The sequence below is a fragment of the Lepidochelys kempii genome, chromosome 23, assembly GCF_965140265.1.
Source record: "Lepidochelys kempii isolate rLepKem1 chromosome 23, rLepKem1.hap2, whole genome shotgun sequence".
NCBI classification, from domain to species: domain Eukaryota; kingdom Metazoa; phylum Chordata; order Testudines; family Cheloniidae; genus Lepidochelys; species Lepidochelys kempii.
The window spans coordinates 14,554,623-14,573,526 of record NC_133278.1 but is presented as its reverse complement, the minus strand read 5'-3'; the positions used below and the strand labels follow the sequence as shown (position 1 = coordinate 14,573,526).

The 18,904-nt window shown below is 51.8% G+C and overlaps 2 protein-coding genes across 5 annotated transcripts in view; both read left to right on the top strand.

The window, feature by feature from the left end:
* Positions 1–18,904, top strand: part of NOSIP (nitric oxide synthase interacting protein) — a 357,930-nt gene that overhangs the window by 105,781 nt on the left and 233,245 nt on the right. The gene's annotated exons all lie outside the window — the stretch shown is intronic.
* LOC140902068 (uncharacterized) lies at positions 4–13,516 on the top strand. 4 transcript variants are annotated; one of them, XR_012156003.1, is made up of 3 exons: positions 4–205; positions 7,991–9,800; positions 10,626–13,516. XR_012156003.1 is itself a non-coding variant. In XM_073321727.1 (2 exons), exons 1-2 carry the CDS (start codon positions 55–57, stop codon positions 9,556–9,558), a joined length of 1,719 nt encoding a protein of 572 aa, XP_073177828.1. In that variant the 5' UTR covers positions 4–54; the 3' UTR covers positions 9,559–13,516. The 4 variants fall into 4 exon arrangements, 2 of the variants coding, with proteins under 2 accessions (XP_073177828.1, XP_073177829.1); XR_012156002.1 differs by having other exon boundaries at positions 7,991–10,776; positions 13,179–13,516; XM_073321727.1 differs by having other exon boundaries at positions 7,991–13,516.

Genomic DNA, 18,904 nt, shown 5'->3' with positions numbered 1-18,904 from the left:
GGGAGAACAAAGAACAAACCCTGGGCAGCTCCTGTGTGGGGGTGCTTTGGAAAAATGCAAGATGCAGCAGCTGCTGCTTCCCTGGTGGGGTCTGTGCAGGAGGCAAGCCCTTCATTAAAGGGGGGAGACTTTCTCTGGCTGGAATCAGCCCCCCTAGGGCAGCCCTTGGCTCTGCGGACAGAGACCCCTGAGCTGGAGACAGCAGGTAACTGAGGGGAGGAGGGGAGCTGGGGATGGGGAGGATAGTGAATCTCTTCCCCAGTGGAGTTGGGAGCCTCAGATCTAGCAGCCCCTGGGAATTTTCTCTTTGATTGAAGCTGCTCCCCCCCACCCCCCAACCCCAGGAGCAAAACTGGGGGATTGAGGCGAGGAAAGAAAAGGTATTTCCCCTTTGTGTGTTTGGAGGTAGAGCCGGTCCAGGCCAGGGCAGGGGTGGAAAACAAGGCTGAGATGAGGGAGGGGGAAAGACAGTGTGGAAGGTGGTGGATTGGATGGGGAGCAGCCAGGAATCTCCAGGGGCAGACCGGTCAGGGGGCTAATGAAATCCTTGCTGGTTTTGCCATTTGTCCCTCAAATGCGGATAAAATTCTCCCTAATGATCACCTATGAATATAAAATCCCTGCAGATTCCCCTCTGCCTTTTCTCTCAAATTATTTGGCTCTGTCTAGTCTCCTCCTCTGATTTTACCCCTTTTTATCTCTTAATTCTTCAATGTGCCTTTAAAATCTCCTCTGATATTTCCCCACCTGTTTGACCAGCTGCAAATTGTCTTTGTTTAGGTGGGAAATTGTTGCCCCCCGAGTGGTTCCCCAAATGGGAAGGGGGTCAACGGGTGCAGCTTGGAGATCCCGGCGACTTGGCTGCTTCTGGGGTGGGCTGGGGCGGCTGTTCTCTTCCAGCAATAAGGCATGGAAGGGGTAAGGAGGGGGCTGCCCAGTTTGAGGTTACCCAGTCCCAGGTGCTGTCCCCGCAACGGCCTAACATTGCTTCCGGCCAGCTACCAGTCACCTGTCCGCACCCCACAGCCTGCCCCATAACCCATCACTTGCCCTCTTAAAGCAGCATCCCAAAAGCTCCTGGCACTGTCTGGAGGTGGTGGTGAGGGACTATTCCTGTCCACAGGTCTATTTCACTTTCCTATACCATCCCTTTTAACATTCCCACCTGCCTCAGTTATTTAACAGTGACACAAAACCTCGAAAGAAGAGGTACACTTGTAACGGTGAGAGGAACTAATCACTGGAACAATTTACCATGGGTTGTGCTGGAGTCTCCATGACTGACCGTTTTTAGATTGTTTGGATCTTCTCATCTGTTCAGATCTTGGCTTTTTTCTCTCTCGGATGATCAAATATTTCAATTTTCGACCTATTTTCTCCCCAATTCTCAAAGATTGATATAAAATACCCTAACATTTTGCCCTGCTTTTTTAGTTTTCTTTTCTAGTCATCTGTTACTCGTGTTGTTCTTCTTTACCTCAGAGGACAGGACAAGAAGCCATAGGCTTAAATGGCAGCCAGGGCGGTTCAGGTTGGACATTAGGAAAAACTTCCGAGCTGTCCGGGTGGTGAAGCACTGGAATAAATTGCCCAGGGCAGTGGCGGAATCTCCGTCTTTGGGGATTTTTAAGAGCAGGTTGGACAAACCCCTGTCAGGGACGGTCTAGATAATATTTAGTCCTGCCATGAATGCAGGGCACTGGCTAGACGACCTCTCGAGGTCCCTTCCAATCCTGTGATTCTATGATTCTAGTTAACATTCCCTGAGATTTCCCCTGTCTTTCTAATTATAAAATATGAGCCTAAAATCGCCACAGATTTGGCCCTTTTCTCAAATTCTTGACTATTGCTATAAAAGTCTAGCACCTGTTGCCCCTTTTCTCTCTGCTTATCAAATTCTGCTAAGAAATTGGCTCAGATTTTCCCTCTTTACTGCCTTCTTGGCCACTGGTATAAAATCGCTCACAGGGACCTCCTAAGACACGCAGTTATTTTGGCATCGCCGGGACAGGTCGACCGGGCCGTCCCTACCAAATATGGTGCCCTACGCAGCCTGAGCACCTGCTCCCCCCCGCGGAGGGTCTGGGCTGCGCTGAAGGCCTGCGGGCCCTGGGGATTAGTGGGGGGGCCGAGAGCAGGAATCGAAACAACCCGGCCCCAGCCCGCTCTGCTCCCCCCCGCCCCAGCCGCGTCGCTTGGGGGAAGGGGGCCGCCTCCCCCCACACACTCACCGGTGGTGGGAAGCCGAGCAACACACCAGGAAGAGGTGGGGCAGGGGCAGAGGGAGTTGTCCTGGGCCCCGCACCCCCTTAGGAACGGACGGGGGGGGGCAGCTGGGGGCTGGGGCGTGTGCCTAAGGATGGCCCTGCAGGTCGACTGTCAGATTCACCAGAAAGGAACTCAGATCAGTGGCATCGTTATAAATTGTTCCAGCACCCCTGGCTGCAGGGCGGCGGAGTTCAAACTGGTGACGGAGTGATCACCGTGGGCATTGTGGGACACCTCCTGGCTTTCCTCAACAAAACCGTATCGTGTAGACGTGGCCTGCATGTTTCCCAGGGTGGCAGAACCTTGAAGGTCCGTTTGTAGGGGGAAAAGCCTGCAGGGGAACCTGGGAGTGAAATGGGGAAAACCATTTCCGTTTCACTCCAGATCTAGGTGGCCAGGTGCCCGGTTTTCAACCGGAAAGTTTGGTCCAAAAGGGGACCTAACAGTGTCTGGTCAGATCTACTGACCGCACACCCAAAGTCCGGTTACTGTGGGCAGGGGAGGCGGAGAGGCGTCAGGTCATCACCCGCTCCAGCATCTACTCAGTTCGGGCCGCCTCCAACCTGCATTGGGCAGCTGCAGTTCCCAACCCCGGCTCTGCAGGTAAGTCCCTCCTGGCCCGGGCAGGGAGGTAGGAGGGGAAAAGCAGCGAGTGACGGGAGGAATGGGGGGAAGAGGAGTGAATGGGGGGTGGAGCCTCTGGGGGAAGGGGCGGGGCAGGGGAGGGGCCTCAGGGGGATGAGGCAGGGCCGGGGAGGTTCCAGCCAGTAAATGCACAGGACAATGAGAGCTGCTGGAGGTGGGAAGAGGGCAGAAAATACAAAGAGGGGAGAAAGGGAGAGGAGTGATGTGAAAAATCTGCCAGAACTCGTTTAACGTGGGGCATGGTTTCTAGGAACAGACTCCTGGGGGTTGGGAGTGGGATGTTCCCTATTTGTGGAACAGGAAATAACTCACCTGTCCGGGGCTGGGAAAACTTCCCAGACTCCCAGAGCTGGAGCCTGATGCTCCTGACCCACGTTATTTGCCACTCCCCCGACCTTTGTGTCGTTATTTGCCACTCCCCCGACCTTTGTGTCGTCTGGCAATTTTTCAGTGACGATTTTATGTTCTCTGCCAGGTCACTGATAAAAATATTAAATAGCGTAGGGTCAAGAATTGATCCCTGGGGAACCACACTAGAAACACACCCGCTTGACCATGGTTCTCCATTACTTTTTGAGACCTCTCAGTTAGCCATTTTTTGTGTGTGCCATGTTACTTGTGTATTGTTCTAGTTTAATCAAAGTATCGTGTGTACTAAGTCAAATATCTTACAGAAGTCTACATATCAACACTATTACCTTTATTGACCAAACACTTAATCTCAGCAAAAAAATATACCAATTCGTTTGATAGGATATATTTCCCCTAAATCTATGTTGATGGGTATTAATTAATCAAATCCAATATCAGCTACTTCATTAGCCTGCATGTTATCAATGTCAGAGTGACAGACCTATAATTACTCGGGTCATCCCTTTCACTCTTTCTAAATATTGGCACAGCACTAGTTTTCCTCCAGTCTTCTGGATCTCCTCAGTATCCAAGACCTACTGAAAATTGACATTATTGGTCCAGAGAGCACCTCAGCCAGCTTTTTTAAAACTCTTGCATACAAGTTAACTGGACCTGCTGATTTTAAAATGTCTAACTATGGTAGCTGCTGTTTCACTTCCTCATGAGTTACTAGTGGAATGGAACAAGTGTCTCCATCCTCATATGATGTGACTGCATCATCTGTTTCTTTTTTCCCAAATACAGAACAGAAATATATATTGAACGCTTTTTGCCTTTTTTGCATTATTATAGATATTTTTGCATTTCCCTCTAGTAATGGACCCAGCTCATGGTTAGGATTCTTCTTGTTTTTAAAAAACTCCTTCACGTTGTGTTTCACTATGCTGACCACAGGTACCATACAGTCTTTGTATCCTTCTGCTTCCCTTATTAATGTTCTACAATTCCAGCCTCTGGCTCATATTCTTTTCTAGCAACTTCCTCTTTCTTTTATGCATTATACAGTAGAACCTCAGAGTTATGAACCCCTCAGGAACGGAGGTTGTTCGCAAGACTGAAATGTCTGAAACATCAGGGTTGTTCTTTCAAAAGTTTACAACTCAACACTGTGTAACACAGCTTTGAAACTTTACTATGCAGGAGAAAAAGGCTGCTTTGAACCATCTTCCTTTAAATGAAAGAAGCCCAGAAACAGTTTCCTTCCCTCATCAGATCTTTTTATTTTTTAAACTCTCCCTTTATTTTTTTAGTAGTTTACGTCTAACAGAGCACTGTGCTGTTTTGCATTATATATATATATATATATATATATATATATATATATATATATATATATATATATATATATATATATATATATATATATAAAGAGAGAGTATCTCTGCTCCTGCCTGATTACGTACTTCTGGTTCCAAATGAGGTGCGTGGTTGACTGGTCAGTTCGTAACTCTGGGGTTCTCCTGTATATTGTTTTATCCGATTTTTTTCATGGAGTGGGTGTTGGGATTCTGACTGTCCTTGGACTCCTCTGGGGGCTCTTATCTCCGGTATCGGCCTCCGGCTAGTAGATGTGTGATAAATATGAAAACCATGCATCCTGGGGATGTGGGGGTGGGCTCTCTCTCCCCACACCTTGTTGCATCCTGGCTGCTCTGAGAGGATTAGGCATGGGAATCCCTCAGAAAACTTCTTGGCCCAGCTCCCCTGCAAATAGTGAGATTGTCAGGGGGCAGGAGATAGCGAGCGGGGTAAGGATAGTGATATCCAGAGTAGTGATAACTCGATTATGTAATTTTGGCAGGTTTCCATGCCCCCTTTTTACCTGATGTCCCTGGTACCATGTTTGGACCTGTGCGTTTTTGGTGGCGTTGGCCATTTTGAAAGATACGATTTTTAAATTTAATCTCTCTTTATTTGAGGGATGTAAAAACGAAGTTAATAAATTGAGCTTTTGGGCCTTGTCCTCATTTTAAGAGCAACATATGCAGCTAGTACAATTCTAAATAAAGTCAGTGGTTCTCAAACTTTTGTACCGGTGACCCCTTTCACATAGCAAGCCTCTGAGTGTGACTCCCCCCTTATAAATTAAAAACATCTTTGAATATATTTAACACCATTATAAATGCTGGGGGCAAAGCGGGGTTTGGGGTGGAGGCTAACAGCTTGCAATCCCCCTTGTAATAACCTCATGACCCCCCTGAGGGATCCTGGCCCCCCAGGTTGAGAAGCACTGGGCTAGGAAATAGGTGTTCTATTTAGGGTGGCCAGGAGCCCCGTTTTCGACCAGAAAGTCAGGTAGAAAAGGGGACCTGACAGTGTTCGGTCAGATCTACTGACCGGACACCAAAAGTCTGGTTACTGCAGGCGGGGGAGATGGGGAAGCACCAGGTCGTCACCCACGCCAGCCCCTACTCAGCCAGGAGCTACCTGTGTCAGCTCCCAGCCCTGCCTCCACGGGCGAGTCCCTCCCGACCCAGGCAGGGTGGAGGGAGGGGGAAGAGCAGCAAGCGGTGGGGTCAGGGGGGAAGAGGAGTGAATCGGGGCGGGGCTTTGTGGGGGGCAGGGCAAGGGGCTGGGGTGGGGGCTCTGGGGGAAAGGCAGGGCACTGTGGGGAGGTTCGGGCAGTCCTGCTGGAGTGTCCCATTTTTAAATAGCACAAAGTTGGCATCCCTAACTGTGGTATGTGCAGACTGTGGGACAGTCAGATGGGAGGAGCGTACGTGTGGTGCCGGGCGTGAAGGGAGAGCAGGGGAGCCGAGAGCGGGGAGGAAGGCCCCCTGCCCCGGGAAGTGGGCAGGGTGGGTGTCACGGATCCCCAGCTTTGGAGCAGTCTCTGGGAGGACCCTTTCTAGTGGGCCAAATCCCCTAGTGGGTCCCACTCTTTGGCAGCTTCACCTCCTCCTTAGGCTGGGCCCCTGAGCCTCCAGCACCCCTGCTCTGCCCCGCAAGAGCCGTTCAAGGAGTACCACTGAGACAGACACCCCCCTCCCCCCAAGGGAGACTCGTGCAGTCTTAGGGACCAATGCGCCCCGCAGGCACCGTCAGCGGCTTTCAGCCCATGCTGTTAAACAAGAGGGTCTCTTAGCGGGCTGGAGCACAGCATAGGACGCTCTGGGTTAGCACAGAGAAATAAAGGCTGCAGTAGAGTCCAGTCTAGTTAGCCAGAGCCCACAGCTGTCTCCTCCTGTCACTCCCTCAGACCTCCTCGGTCAGATTTCCCTCCTCACCTCATACCCCCCAAGTCCTTTGTTCCCGTGCTGGGGCACACGCACCGACCCGGAGCAGCCAGCTTCAGCCGGCATGAGAAGTGGCTCTGTCCACGCCCCACCCGGGTCCGGCTGCCCAGGAGAATGGCCCAATGTGCTGGGGGAGGGGGGGAGCGGTGCAGGGGGAGAAGGATGGAGGGTCCCCCCAGGTAATGTGGGGTGGGAACTGCGTGTCAGGTGGGCTCAGGGCTGGGCAGAGAAGACACGTGGGGAGCTCATGTGTTCTCTCCTTCAGATTGTGCCCCCCCCAACCCCAGTGCCCAGAGGCTCCAGAAGAGGTTTCTCCCCCGCCCCCATCTTCAGCCACATGGGACTCCACGAGTGGGCTTCAGCCCCCTCTCCCACCTGGCTTCAGCTGCGGGGCTCTGGCTCTGGGCTTCAGCCAGGCTGGCCTTACTGGGCACCATGGTAAAGAGGCAAAAAGTGGGGTGAGCAATGCTGCAGAAGGGAGCTCAGGGGAACGGGGGGGGGGGAAGGAGTGGGGCTGGGGGGCAGTGGGGAGCCAGGGGAGGCAATGGAGGCTAGAGGTGATGGATGGGGGCAGCGAGAGGGAGCAGGGGCACCAAAATACAGCAGTACATTATGTCTATAATGGAGTCTGGAAAAAAAAAACCCTACATAAATAAATTATAATGATTTGGACCTGTACATGTGCATATTTATTTGTTTTTTCCTAAAGCTAATTAAGTATTTTAGGAAAATTTGCCAGAGCGGCCACCAGCAAGAGTTGGCCACCAATAATTTTGTTGTGAGAACTCCTGAGTGTCCAGCCCTTGGTCCCCTGGACACTGACTGTTTTCACCGATCTGCTTCTTGCACAGAAACAGTTCTCTCCAGCTTACCAGTTTCACCTCAGATCATACTCCTCTCTACCTACGGTACTTCGGTGAGTTAGTCGCAAAAGCAAGGATAGCTGGATTGAATCGAGCATGGAGGTTCGGTCGCAGGAAGCAGAAGTATTGGACAGAAATGGCTACATGTAAAAATAAAATCATAACCTGCCTTCTAAAGCATAAGACGTCATGAACAAGAGACCCTCATGTCTGATAAAGTGTAGCTCACCCAGTATTCTTGAACCATTTTGGGGCCAAGCAGGCTGTGATCCATCTTTCCAGGGGGGGAAAAAACGTGCTGTCAGCTTCCCTCCTTGGTGAAGGAACCGATATGTCCCTTCCCCTGAATGCTGGGATGGATTGTGGATTCAGAGTTGATCCCCTCCCGTCTCTTTCCTCTGGGGAAAGGTTTGGGGTTGGAGGGGATTTCAGGTCCTGATTTCTTTGATCCCTTCGTCACTTCTATTGGTTCCTTCCCCCCTTTTCCCACCTCTCTGTCAAAGGTTTTCTGTCTCCCCAGCAAAGTAGGTGACCCATGTCTGGATTCTCTCTCTGTCCCGGCAGGTGACGCTGGGATGGTGAGTGAGAACGGGGAGGAGAAGCCCCAGCAAGAAGATGCTGATCCAGGAGAGCCTCGCGGGACGTTCGCAGGGAGATGCAAAGGGGATGTTTGCTGTGGTTGGCCACAGACCAAAGCCTGTGAGAGTCAGCACAGAGCGGAGGAAACCGTCAGGAGCCGCTCACACCTTATTAGACTTCGGAGCATCCTCACGGGCGAGAGACCCTACCCATGCACTGAGTGTGGGAAAAGCTTCAGCCAGAGCTCCTCCCTTATTAGACACCAGAGAATCCACACTGGCGAGACCCCGTACGCATGTGCCGAGTGCGGGAAACGCTTTAGTCAGAGCTCATCCCTGGTCAGCCACCGGAGAATCCACACCGGGGAGATGCCCTACACCTGCGCCGAGTGCGGGAAATGCTTCCGGCGGAGCTCAAACCTCATCACGCACCAGAGAATCCACACCGGGGAGACGCCCTACACCTGCGCCGAGTGCGGGAAAAACTTCAGTCAAAGCTCAAACCTCATCACGCATTGGAGGATCCACACCGGGGAGACGCCCTACACCTGCGCCGAGTGCGGGAAACGCTTCAGCCAGAGTTCAACCTTCATTCGACATCAGACCATCCACACCGGGGAGACGCCCTACGCCTGCTCCGAGTGCGGGAAAAGCTTCAATCGGTACTCTGCCCTGGTCACGCACCGGAGGATCCACACGGGAGAGACGCCCTACGCCTGCTCCGAGTGCGGGAAAAGCTTCTGTCTGCGCTCGACCCTCATCGCACATCGGAGGATCCACACCGGAGACACGCCCTACGCCTGCTCCGAGTGCGGGAAAAGCTTCCGGCAGAGCTCAAACCTGAACACCCATCGGCGGATCCACACCGGGGAGACGCCCTATGCCTGCGCCGAATGTGGGAAACGCTTCAGTCAGAGATCAACCTTTATCAGACACCGGAGAATCCACACCGGGGAGACGCCTTACACGTGCTCCGAGTGCGGGAAAAGTTTCAGCCAGAGCTCGACCCTCATCACACATTGGAGAATCCACATGGAAGAGGCCCCCTACGCATGCTCTGAGTGCGGGAAACGTTTTAGCCACAGCTCTGCCCTTATTAGACATCTGAGGATCCACACGGGAGAGACTCCCTACCCGTGCTCCGAGTGCGGGAAACGTTTCAGCCACAGCTCTGCCCTTACCACGCACTGGAGGATCCACACGGGAGAGACGCCCTACACGTGCTCCGAGTGCGGGAAAAGCTTCAGGCGGAGCTCCGGCCTCCGCACCCACTGGAGGATCCACACGGGGGAGACGCCCTACACGTGCTCCGAGTGCGGGAAAAGCTTCAGCCACAGCTCTACCCTGACCACCCACCGGAGAATCCACACCGGGGAGACGCCCTACGCCTGCGCCGAGTGCGGGAAACGCTTCCGGCAGAGATCCAGTCTCATCACGCACCGGAGGATTCACACCGGAGAGACGCCCTACGCCTGCTCCGAGTGCGGGAAAAGCTTCCGGCAGAGCTCAAACCTGATATCACATCAGAGAATCCACATGGGGGAGACACGCTGAACGGGCTCTGAGTTCAGGAAAAGCTTCCGTCATGAGTCATCTTCTCTTAGACACCAGAGAATGCCCACGGGGGACAGACTCTATACATGCTCTGAGTGTGGGAAAAGCTAAGCTCGGCCCTTCTTAGGCATCTGAGAATCCACGCTGGAGAGACACCCTACACCAGGTGGCTCCCAACCAGGATGACGGAGGTCTTCCAGGGCGACATTAACTCATCTCAACAGTGCCTAGCCTTACAACAGGTGACGTAAAAAGCACGAGCGAAGTCAGGACACACTAAAATTTCCTACGGACAATGACTTGTTTGTACGGCTCTATAGGCTGTACGCTGAAATGCGAGGACCATATTTATATTCCAATTCATTTATTTCATGATGCTATGGTAAAAAGGAGAACATCCACACATTTTTAGTATTAGTGTGGCTGGGACACTTTTGTATTTATAGCTCTGGTTTTGTAAGCATGTTGTTTTTTTAAGTGAGGGGAAAACTGGCGGGAGCAAGAGAAATCCGACTCCGGAAAGGGGGACAGGGGTCTGCAAAGAGGGAGAGCCCTGCCCTATGGAGAGCTCTCATCTTATCACAAATCAGAGACTCCCCACGGGCAAGAGACCCAACGTAGGCCGGGGCAGGCTGTACCTCCCCAAATAAGTCCAGCGTGGCTCCACCCACGCTCCGCCCAGAAGGCCCCCTCCTGCTTGCCCTTCCCCCTGGGCCACAGCCCGGGCAGGCTGGCCGCTCCTCTTCAGGGAAGCGTGCTGGGGCTGGGGATAAGGCGAGGTGGCCATGGCCGGCTGGCGGACAGGACTTGGGGTGGCTGGGGCCACACAGCACTGAGGGGCCCCGGGCGCTGGCAGGGAAGGGGAGCAGGAGGGGCGGGGCCGGCCGGGAGCTAGCCTCCCCATGCCCACAAGCAAGTCCGCACGGGAGAGGAATGCCACGAATGGCCCGACTAAGCCTTGCCCAAGATTTTTTTTCCCCCTTTTAAATGCATTTGCTCATTCCCGCACAGCACCCGGTAAGGCTCTTTGCACCACTGCCTGAACCATGGCCTCTCGTCTCCTGCAGGTGCGTGGCGAGGCTTGGCCACAGCTAGCTCCACTGAGGTGAAAACGACCTGTCCCTTGTCTCCACTCAGCTTGTACGTGGAGTTAGCTGCTGACGCGCGCTATCGTGATGTAAACACACACGTCTAGCTGCAGTGCGGATATAAACCCAGGTACAGAGAATGGGGTTCGCTTTCCCCTTGACCTGACCTAATCCCCATGGCTTTTCCTAGTCTGGACAAACCCTGAGCATCACATCTGTCCTGTTCCCCCATTGCCATAGTCACAGAGATCTCCCTTTGGCGACAGAAAACAGGTACCAGTTTTCTAATGTGCCGGTGGGGCTCAACCCCGGCTCTGCCCCAGGACCCACCCCCTGCCTCTTTCCACCCTGCCCCGTCTCATCTCACTCCACTCCCCTGAGCATGCCTCCCCCTCGCTCCTCCCCCCCCAGCCCCTCCTGCACGCCGCAGAACAGCTGATAGTGGCGGGCGGGAGGCACTGGAGGGAGGGGGAGGTTGCCAGTGGGTGCTCAGCACCCACCGTTTTTTCTCCACGGGTGCTCCAACAGAATGTCTCATTCCCAGTGGTTTGCACGTTGATCAGCGTTGTGGGGAAAGATTGCAATGTAACGAAAAGCAGCACAGGGGGTAAGCGTCATTTCAGCCTCTCTTTCCCGAGGGAGATCCGGGATTCCCTCCTTCCACATCACCATCAAGATCCCACTTCCCCAGTCTCAGCCCAGCCATCCGCACCAGCCACAACGGAGTTTATAATCCCCACTTTCTACCCCTCCAGCTCCTTCACTGCCACTCACCGCAGCACTCTGCGGTGAGTTATCACGCGCTGATCCTAAATCAAACTCACTGAGGGCAGGCGGGAGGTGAAAACGCTGGCGGGGGGATTTGAATGGATCCCAAAAGCAGAGTAATCATTCCCTCTTTTAATCCTGGTTTCCTTCCATCGGAAAAGTATTTCTGAGCTTTTTCCTGCTGAGCCTGGCTTCTTTGCAAGGTGGGAACGTTGGCTGTTTTCCCCCATTACCATGATGCTAAAATTTGGGACTGCTGAATAATAATGAAGTGGCTCTGAGTGAAGCAGGTTTGAATGCATCAGAGGAGAATACAATGGGAGAATCTGTTCTGATTTTGAATCATCAGATGTCACCTGCTCTGGAATTTCATTTTATATGAAATTGAAAGTGTCTGACACCCCTTTGCGTTATGGGGGGGGTGTCCTCTCTTTCCTGATTGGTCAAATATTGGGGCATTAGTTTTGTTTGACAGCATCAGCTCAGATTGATGGGGGGCTATGAGAGAAACGATCATTCCCTTAAAACACACTGACACCCGGATATTTGCTTCCCAAAGCTGTTGCGGCCCAGAAGGTTACTCCTGAAAATATCACCTTCTTAATCAGATGCTGTTTGCCTATAATTTAGGGCGGCCATGCAGTCCCCATCTATGTGGAGATGGAGAAAATGGAATGAGCCGTGTTGTGGCGCTTACCCCTTGTAAATGCTGCAACCGTGTATAAAATGAATTGAGTGTTGAATGTGAGAGAGCTCCTGGATTCTGCCTCTTTTTTCATAGATACCCCAGCTTTGGTGGCTGACAGGGACTGTGATCCGGGCCTGTGTCGAGTCCCTAACTTAGATTTGTGCCATCAGATTAAATAAATAAACTGTGTAATAAATAAACTGGACGTGTTTGGGGAAGCCGTTCCTCACGATTACTCCTGAGCTTTTGTGCGGATTCTACTCCTGAGAAATATGAAGTTACCCCCAACCAAGGCCAAGGATTAGACATGAATTTCCGTAGAAGTAGCAGATATTCAAAGTTGTCCTATGGCCAGGTAAACTCTTTGTATTTAGAACCTGACTCCCTAGCTCAGTGATATTGATTATGGTCCCACAAGTTGTCATGTTTCAGTGGGGAGTGATTGTCCCCTTCCCATTTGGATCTGAAGTGTCATGAGATAATGAGAAATGATTGATATTTCTTCCCGATGAGTTCCAATCTGGCTGCCTTGTTGGACAAGAAGCACGGCCATGCTACACAAGCCCACTGGGGAAGGAATTTGTAAGACTCTGAACTCAGGTTGGATGAATGTTGTGTTCTACTTCTCTGCTCTTGTCTCTTTGTTCGGCTTTTGTGGTTTACGGATTGGCATCAGTTCTCTACCTCCTGCTCCTCTGAATGATTAGAAAGTGTGGAAACAGAGTCTGAGTGCTTTTTCTCATTGTGCCAACCTTCCCACAGAGGGGGAGGAGACTTTCACCCATCTTTAGGGCAAAATACCTGGAGATAAATGAACTCACAAGAAACGGATGGCACCTACATTAGTGCGGAACACAACTTTACCCAGGGTTCCTGTGGAGGAAATGGGGAATACGAGAAAACTAACACACATGATCCAATTTTGCAGCCTTTGAATGTGTTGTTAGCAGTGCAAATGGAATTAAAGATGAAGTGATTTATTACAGAATAAGACACAGATTATGTGATAGATACACTATCATATGGGTTCACAATGAAAGTTATCTTGGGTTCTCTGTTTCTTTGTTTGTTTTCAGGCCTATAAGAAAGGGTGGCTAATCCTGAAAAGTGTATTTGATGTCGTTTACTCCCCCTGGATTAAAGACTTCTGACGTAAAACCTGACTCCAGAGGGGATGAGATGGGGAAATATGAGAACAAGCAGACAGTATAGTACAGACCCGGTATGGACTTTAATGATTTCAAATGGAATTGATTTTGATAAGCTTGAAAACCAACATTCATGTAAGAGAAAAACGAATTAAGGAGACAAGCCAGGTAGCCTTTGACCAAGTTACACAGTAACAACCACTGAGTTCCCCACTTCTCTTGTTCGCAAAGCAAAGAGAAGAACAACAGAACGGCCAGACTGGGTCAGAGCAAAGGTCCATCTAGCTCAGTGTCCTGTCTTCCGACAGTGGCCAATGCCAGGTGCCCCAGAGGGAATGAACAGAACAGGGAATCATCCAGTGATGCATTCCCATCCCTCAGGAGATGTCGGTATTTAAAATGGCAATGGATCCATGATGCTGGCTTTTCTGTTTATATAGCAACCAGTTATTTGTGTGGGTGAAGAGCTGCCTTTTCCTTTTAAGGAGGCCAGACTTTAGAGCAACTGCTGTTTAACCGTCAGGCCAGGCTATGGAAAAAAAACACCCCATAATTGGCCTTGTGTTTCTTTTCCTTTTGATATTGTGGGGTTCCCACATCCACACTGCATGTGGTTTGCAACAATGGATAGTTTAAGGAAACTACTGTTGTGAAGGCCAAGACTATAACAGGGTTCAAAAAAGAACTTGGTAAGTTCATGAGGGATCGGTCCATCAATGGCTATTAGCCCTGATGGGCAGGGATGGTGTCCCTAGCCTCTGTTTGCCAGAAGCTGGGAACGAGCGACAGGGGATGGATCACTTGGCGATTCCCTGTTCTGTTCATTCCCTCTGGGGCACCTGGCATCGGCCAGTGTTGGAAGACAGGACACTGGGCTAGATGGACCTTTGGCCTGACCCAGTGTGGCTGGTCTTATGTTCTTATGCTGGGCTAAGCGGGACTCTTCCAAATTGACATTGGCTTGAAAATCATCAAGGATAAAGATGAAGGGAAAAGCAGAAGTCCTTCGCTTTTCAGGTCAACAAGCTCTGGAAGAGAGGATGACTTTTCTGGACCCCCCCACCCTCCAGACTCATCCCCTTTTATGGAAGGAAGTCACCGCATCAAAGGCAGGCCAAGCCAGCTTTGACTAGAGTCTCTGTACCCGAAAAACCACACTAGCCTGAAGCGCGGGGTCAGCTGCCCCTGGTTCCCCGATGGCAGCTCCAGCTCCTATTCCGGGCGCGTCCAAAGAACAGGAGCGCCACAGAGGTCCGACCCCTTGTCATTATTGGCGCTTCCTGAACTTTCTTCTTCTTCTTCTCTTCTATTTTTGGTCTTTGTTTTTTATTAACTGGGAGACAGCTCAGCGTTTCTGTTATGTTGGGGGGTGGGGGTGGGGGCGGGGGGCGCGCTCATGCGTGTAAAAGCACCTGTAAAATCCATACAGGGAACGCAATAGAAGGAATAGTTACGCAAATCGAAGGGCTTTTTCACACCCCCGAGCAACATAAATTACATCAACTTAAGGGGTCACCAAACTGTGGGGCGCGCCCCCCTAGAGGGACATTTTGGGGTGGGGGTGGGGCATGGCAGGTCTGGGCCAGCCCCCTTGGGGTGGGGAGGGAGCAGCACTCAGCCCCGCCCTGCTCCCAGTTCTGCTCCAGCCCCGTCCCCCCCAGCCACAGTCCTGACTTCTGGCCCCACGCCTGGCCCTATCCCCAGCCTCGGCACGGCTCCGCATTGGGCTGTGGGCCCGGCTGCCAGCCCCCACTGCGGCCTGGCTGCGGCTCCTCTCCCACCCCCAGCCTTGGCCCCGGCTGTGGCTACGGTCCCGGACCCACCCGCAGCTGTGCCCCCAGCCTTGGCCCCTGTACTCCTGTCTGTGCCCCCTCGCCCCCTCCCTGGGAGCCATGGCCCCGCTCCTGGCCCTGGCTCCGGGGAGGGGGCAAGGGGCATGGACAGGGGGAAGAGGGGTGCAACCCTCAACATTTGGGGACCAGTGACTTAAGGGGTAGTGGAGACAGGCCCTTAGTGGTTCTAAGTCTCTGCCCTATGAAATGACTGAAGCTATGATCCTCCTCTGAGAGAGCGTTCAAACGCTCTAAGTTGCTGGGTATAAATTGTATAAAATGTGTAAAGTCGCCATGAGATCTGCATCTTTATTGGCGCATTGCTGGGGAGGGCAAGGAGAAGGATTAGCAACACCATAATGAACTCTGAGACTATGACTACACGACACTTCTGTTGATACAACTTGTGTTGTCTGGGGAATGAAACCCCCCCCCCCACCGACCAACATACGTTTTACTGACGAAAAGCGCCGGGGTATGGACAGCACTTTGCCAGCAGGAGACGCTCCCCCCGCCACCCCCTGACAAAGCTACCGCTGCTTATTGGGAGTGGTTTGATTTTGCCAGTGGGAGAGCTCTCTCCCACTGTCAAAGTCTGGCTACACGGGAGAACTTACAGCCGCACCGCTGTCTGCGGTAAGATAGGAAGTGTAGACAGAGCCTACGGAAAAAACAACCAGGAGTCCTTGTTGCACCTTAGAGACTCACAAATTTATTTAGGCATAAGCTTTTGTGGGTTAAAACCCACTTCATCAGATGCATGGAGTGAAAAATACAGTAAGCAGTATATTTGTCACAGCACATGAAAAGATCAGAGTTGCCTTACCAAGTTGCGGGGTAGGGGGGTCGTCAGTGCTAATGAGGCCAATTCAGTTAAGGTGGATGTCACCCATTCCCAACAGTTGGCAAGAAGGGGTGAGTATCAGCAGAGGGAAAATTACTTTTTGTAGTGACCCAGCCACTCCCAGTCTTTAGTCAGGCCTAATTTGACAGTGTCCAGTTTGCAAATTAATCCCAGTTCTGCAGTTTCTCTTTGGAGTCTGTTTTTGAAGTTTTTTTATTGAAGAATGGCCACTTTTAAGTCTGTTATCGAGTGTCCAGGGAGATTGAAGTGTTCTCCTATTGGTTTTTGAATGTTACAATTCTTGATGTCTGATTTGTGTCCATTTTTTCTTTTGTGTAGAGAATTCTTCTGCCCAAATAAATTTGTTAGTCTCTAAGGTGCCACAAGGACTCCTTGTTGTTTTTGCTGATACAAACTAACACGGCTACCCCTCTGAAACCTATAGCCTAACGAAGAAGCTTTAATTGGCTTTGAGGCGGTTTAAATGTAAGCACTGATTTGGTTTCCGTATTGGGATATTCAGCCAGCCACAGCTGGATTGTACTGCCTAGATAGAGATCACTGATTAGAGTTTATAACTAAATACGCAAGCCTGCTCTTTGGGTTCCTGTTTTAGATTTGATCAGGGTTGAATTTCTCTGGTATTAATCCGATGGCCTGGCTTAATTGATGACTGGATTCCAAGGCAATCGATGTACTGCTTTGACCTTAACCTGTGTGCCGGTGTAATTTAACCCTTCGTGCATGGCGTCATGTGTATGGCAGATTAGCCTTCGTGATGTGGGCACTTGGTTTTATTTGTTCACCATTTGAATAAAATGCCTAAAATGGATAATCGAGTCCTGTTTCTTTGAATAGGCAACACGGGCCAGACCCACAGAGAATCGACGCCATCCAAATTAACCATTCGGCACTAACAGAGGGCAGTTGCAGAGCACTTCTATCAGCTCCAGCTGCACCCCATGGGGCCCATAGGATCAAAAGGGACACTAAACTCCACACCCAGAGAGTGTGGGTGGGGCCAGTGTTGTTGAGGGAGGTGATCAGAGGGTGTCTCTGAGGAGCAGGAGTGTGTGGGGTGGGGGGTTGCGCCCCTGTGTGGGTTAGGGTCAGTGTGTGGTCAGACCTGGTTGGGGGCTCAGGTTTGAAGACCTGTAAATGGAGGTGAAAAGCTTGTACATTTCATCCACAGTAGGGGGTCAACCACGTAAACGTATGTGTGTTAACGGGGAAGTTCTGAAAGAGGGCAGAGTTAAGGTTATGTGGGAAACCTTAATGGTGTATTTCATGAGTGTGAGTTTTGCTGCAGCTGAGGTTCTGGAAGGGCCCAGTATCCCACCAGGCAACTTGAACTCTGCACTGACGACACTTTTTGCCCTTTAATGCAAGAAGGGGAGGCACTGGCTGTCCACTAGACAACAGCCAGCTAGCCAGGTATACTCCAGGGCTAAACAATTAGCAAGAAAACAGTAACATTACTCACCAACAAGGACTCCTTTAAAGCAAGCCACATAATACCTAACTTCACCGGAGCAGCAAAGGAAAGTGACTCAAAGCCATTCCCTCCGGGGAGAAGTTTCCCCACCTCCATTATGGGCGTCTTTGCTACACGGAAGAAGAACAAGAAAAGCAAACTGAATTCACAGGAAGACGTGGGGCAGAGGGGAGGGGAGGGGACAGAGAGCCGCAAGCAGCTGGCGGAGGGCAGGGCTGTCTGGGGAACAGGTGGAGCCAGGACAGGAAGAGGCGGGGCGAGGGCGGGGCTTAACCTCCCCTGGCCTTTTATACCCGCCGCCCCTGGCTCGAAGAAAGCCTTTCGTGAGGAGTACAGGATCTGGCCCGTTGATTTCAATGGCACTGCAGTGACAGACACCAGCCAGCCCAGATACTTCTTCCCCACTCCCAGCCGGCAGCCCCCAGGAGCGGCCAAGGCCCATCAGCCCCAACGCGTGAAGGCTTTTCACTCCGCGTTGCCTCGTTCCTGCAACTCGGAGGGACATCAGTGCCCCTCTGTTGTTAGGGGCTTTCCCTCCCGCTCCCAGCCCGACTCCTACACGTCCGTGATGCTGGCAGAGCAGGTCCCAGCTCGTGCCCAGTTCCCTACACCTCAAGGGAGCCTCCCCGCAAACCTGTCTGTGTGAGTATTGTTAACACCGGTATTCGACGTATAGCCTGTCTTTAGTGATTAGCCCTGATGCCGTGCCTGTAAACTGCTGCACGCGACAATCTCACGTCTGATCTCCGTGTCCCACGTTGTGAGGTGACATTGACGTGTTTGTCCCTGTGAAAGTGTTGGCTGTGAAACCGTACACCACCGGGCAGGAGAGACAGAGCATCAAGTGTGAAAGACTAGTTTGCCTGAGCCCGTGTTATCTCGGTGTGTGTGTGCACACAAGGCACAACACATTAATTTAGTAACCCTGAAAACGGTCCCTTCCACCTCCAGACCTGGGGCAGAATCACTTTCCGCTGGACTGCCCCCCCCATCTCTGTTAGGAAAAGAAAGTTTCTGTGAAAAAAGCCATGTTTTAAAATCAAAGGGCATGACACAAACTGGCCGCACGGTGGCACGACACCATCAGGCGTGACACGCACCAGGCCCCAGTCTGCACAGTCCTAGTGAAAAGGGGGTGAACTCCCCTCGCCCCTCTTCCCAGATGTGTTTTCCCTCCAGGCCCCAGTTGAAATGAATTCCCGGGGCTGCTGGAAGGGGCCGCTGGGGCTGATGTCCCTCGGCGCACACGCAGCGTTGGCAGGTGCGACAAGCACCCTGGGCCACGCCGGGAACGGAGAACACCCCTCCTAGAGCAATAGTGTTTCCTAATATCCAGCCCAGACCTCCCGCACTGCAAATTGAGACCTTCGCTCCTCGTTCTGTCATCAGCCACCACTGAGAACAGCCGAGCTCCATCCTCTTTGGAGCCCCCCTTCGGGGAGCTGAAGGCTGCGATCAAATCCCTCCGCACTCTTCTCTTCCG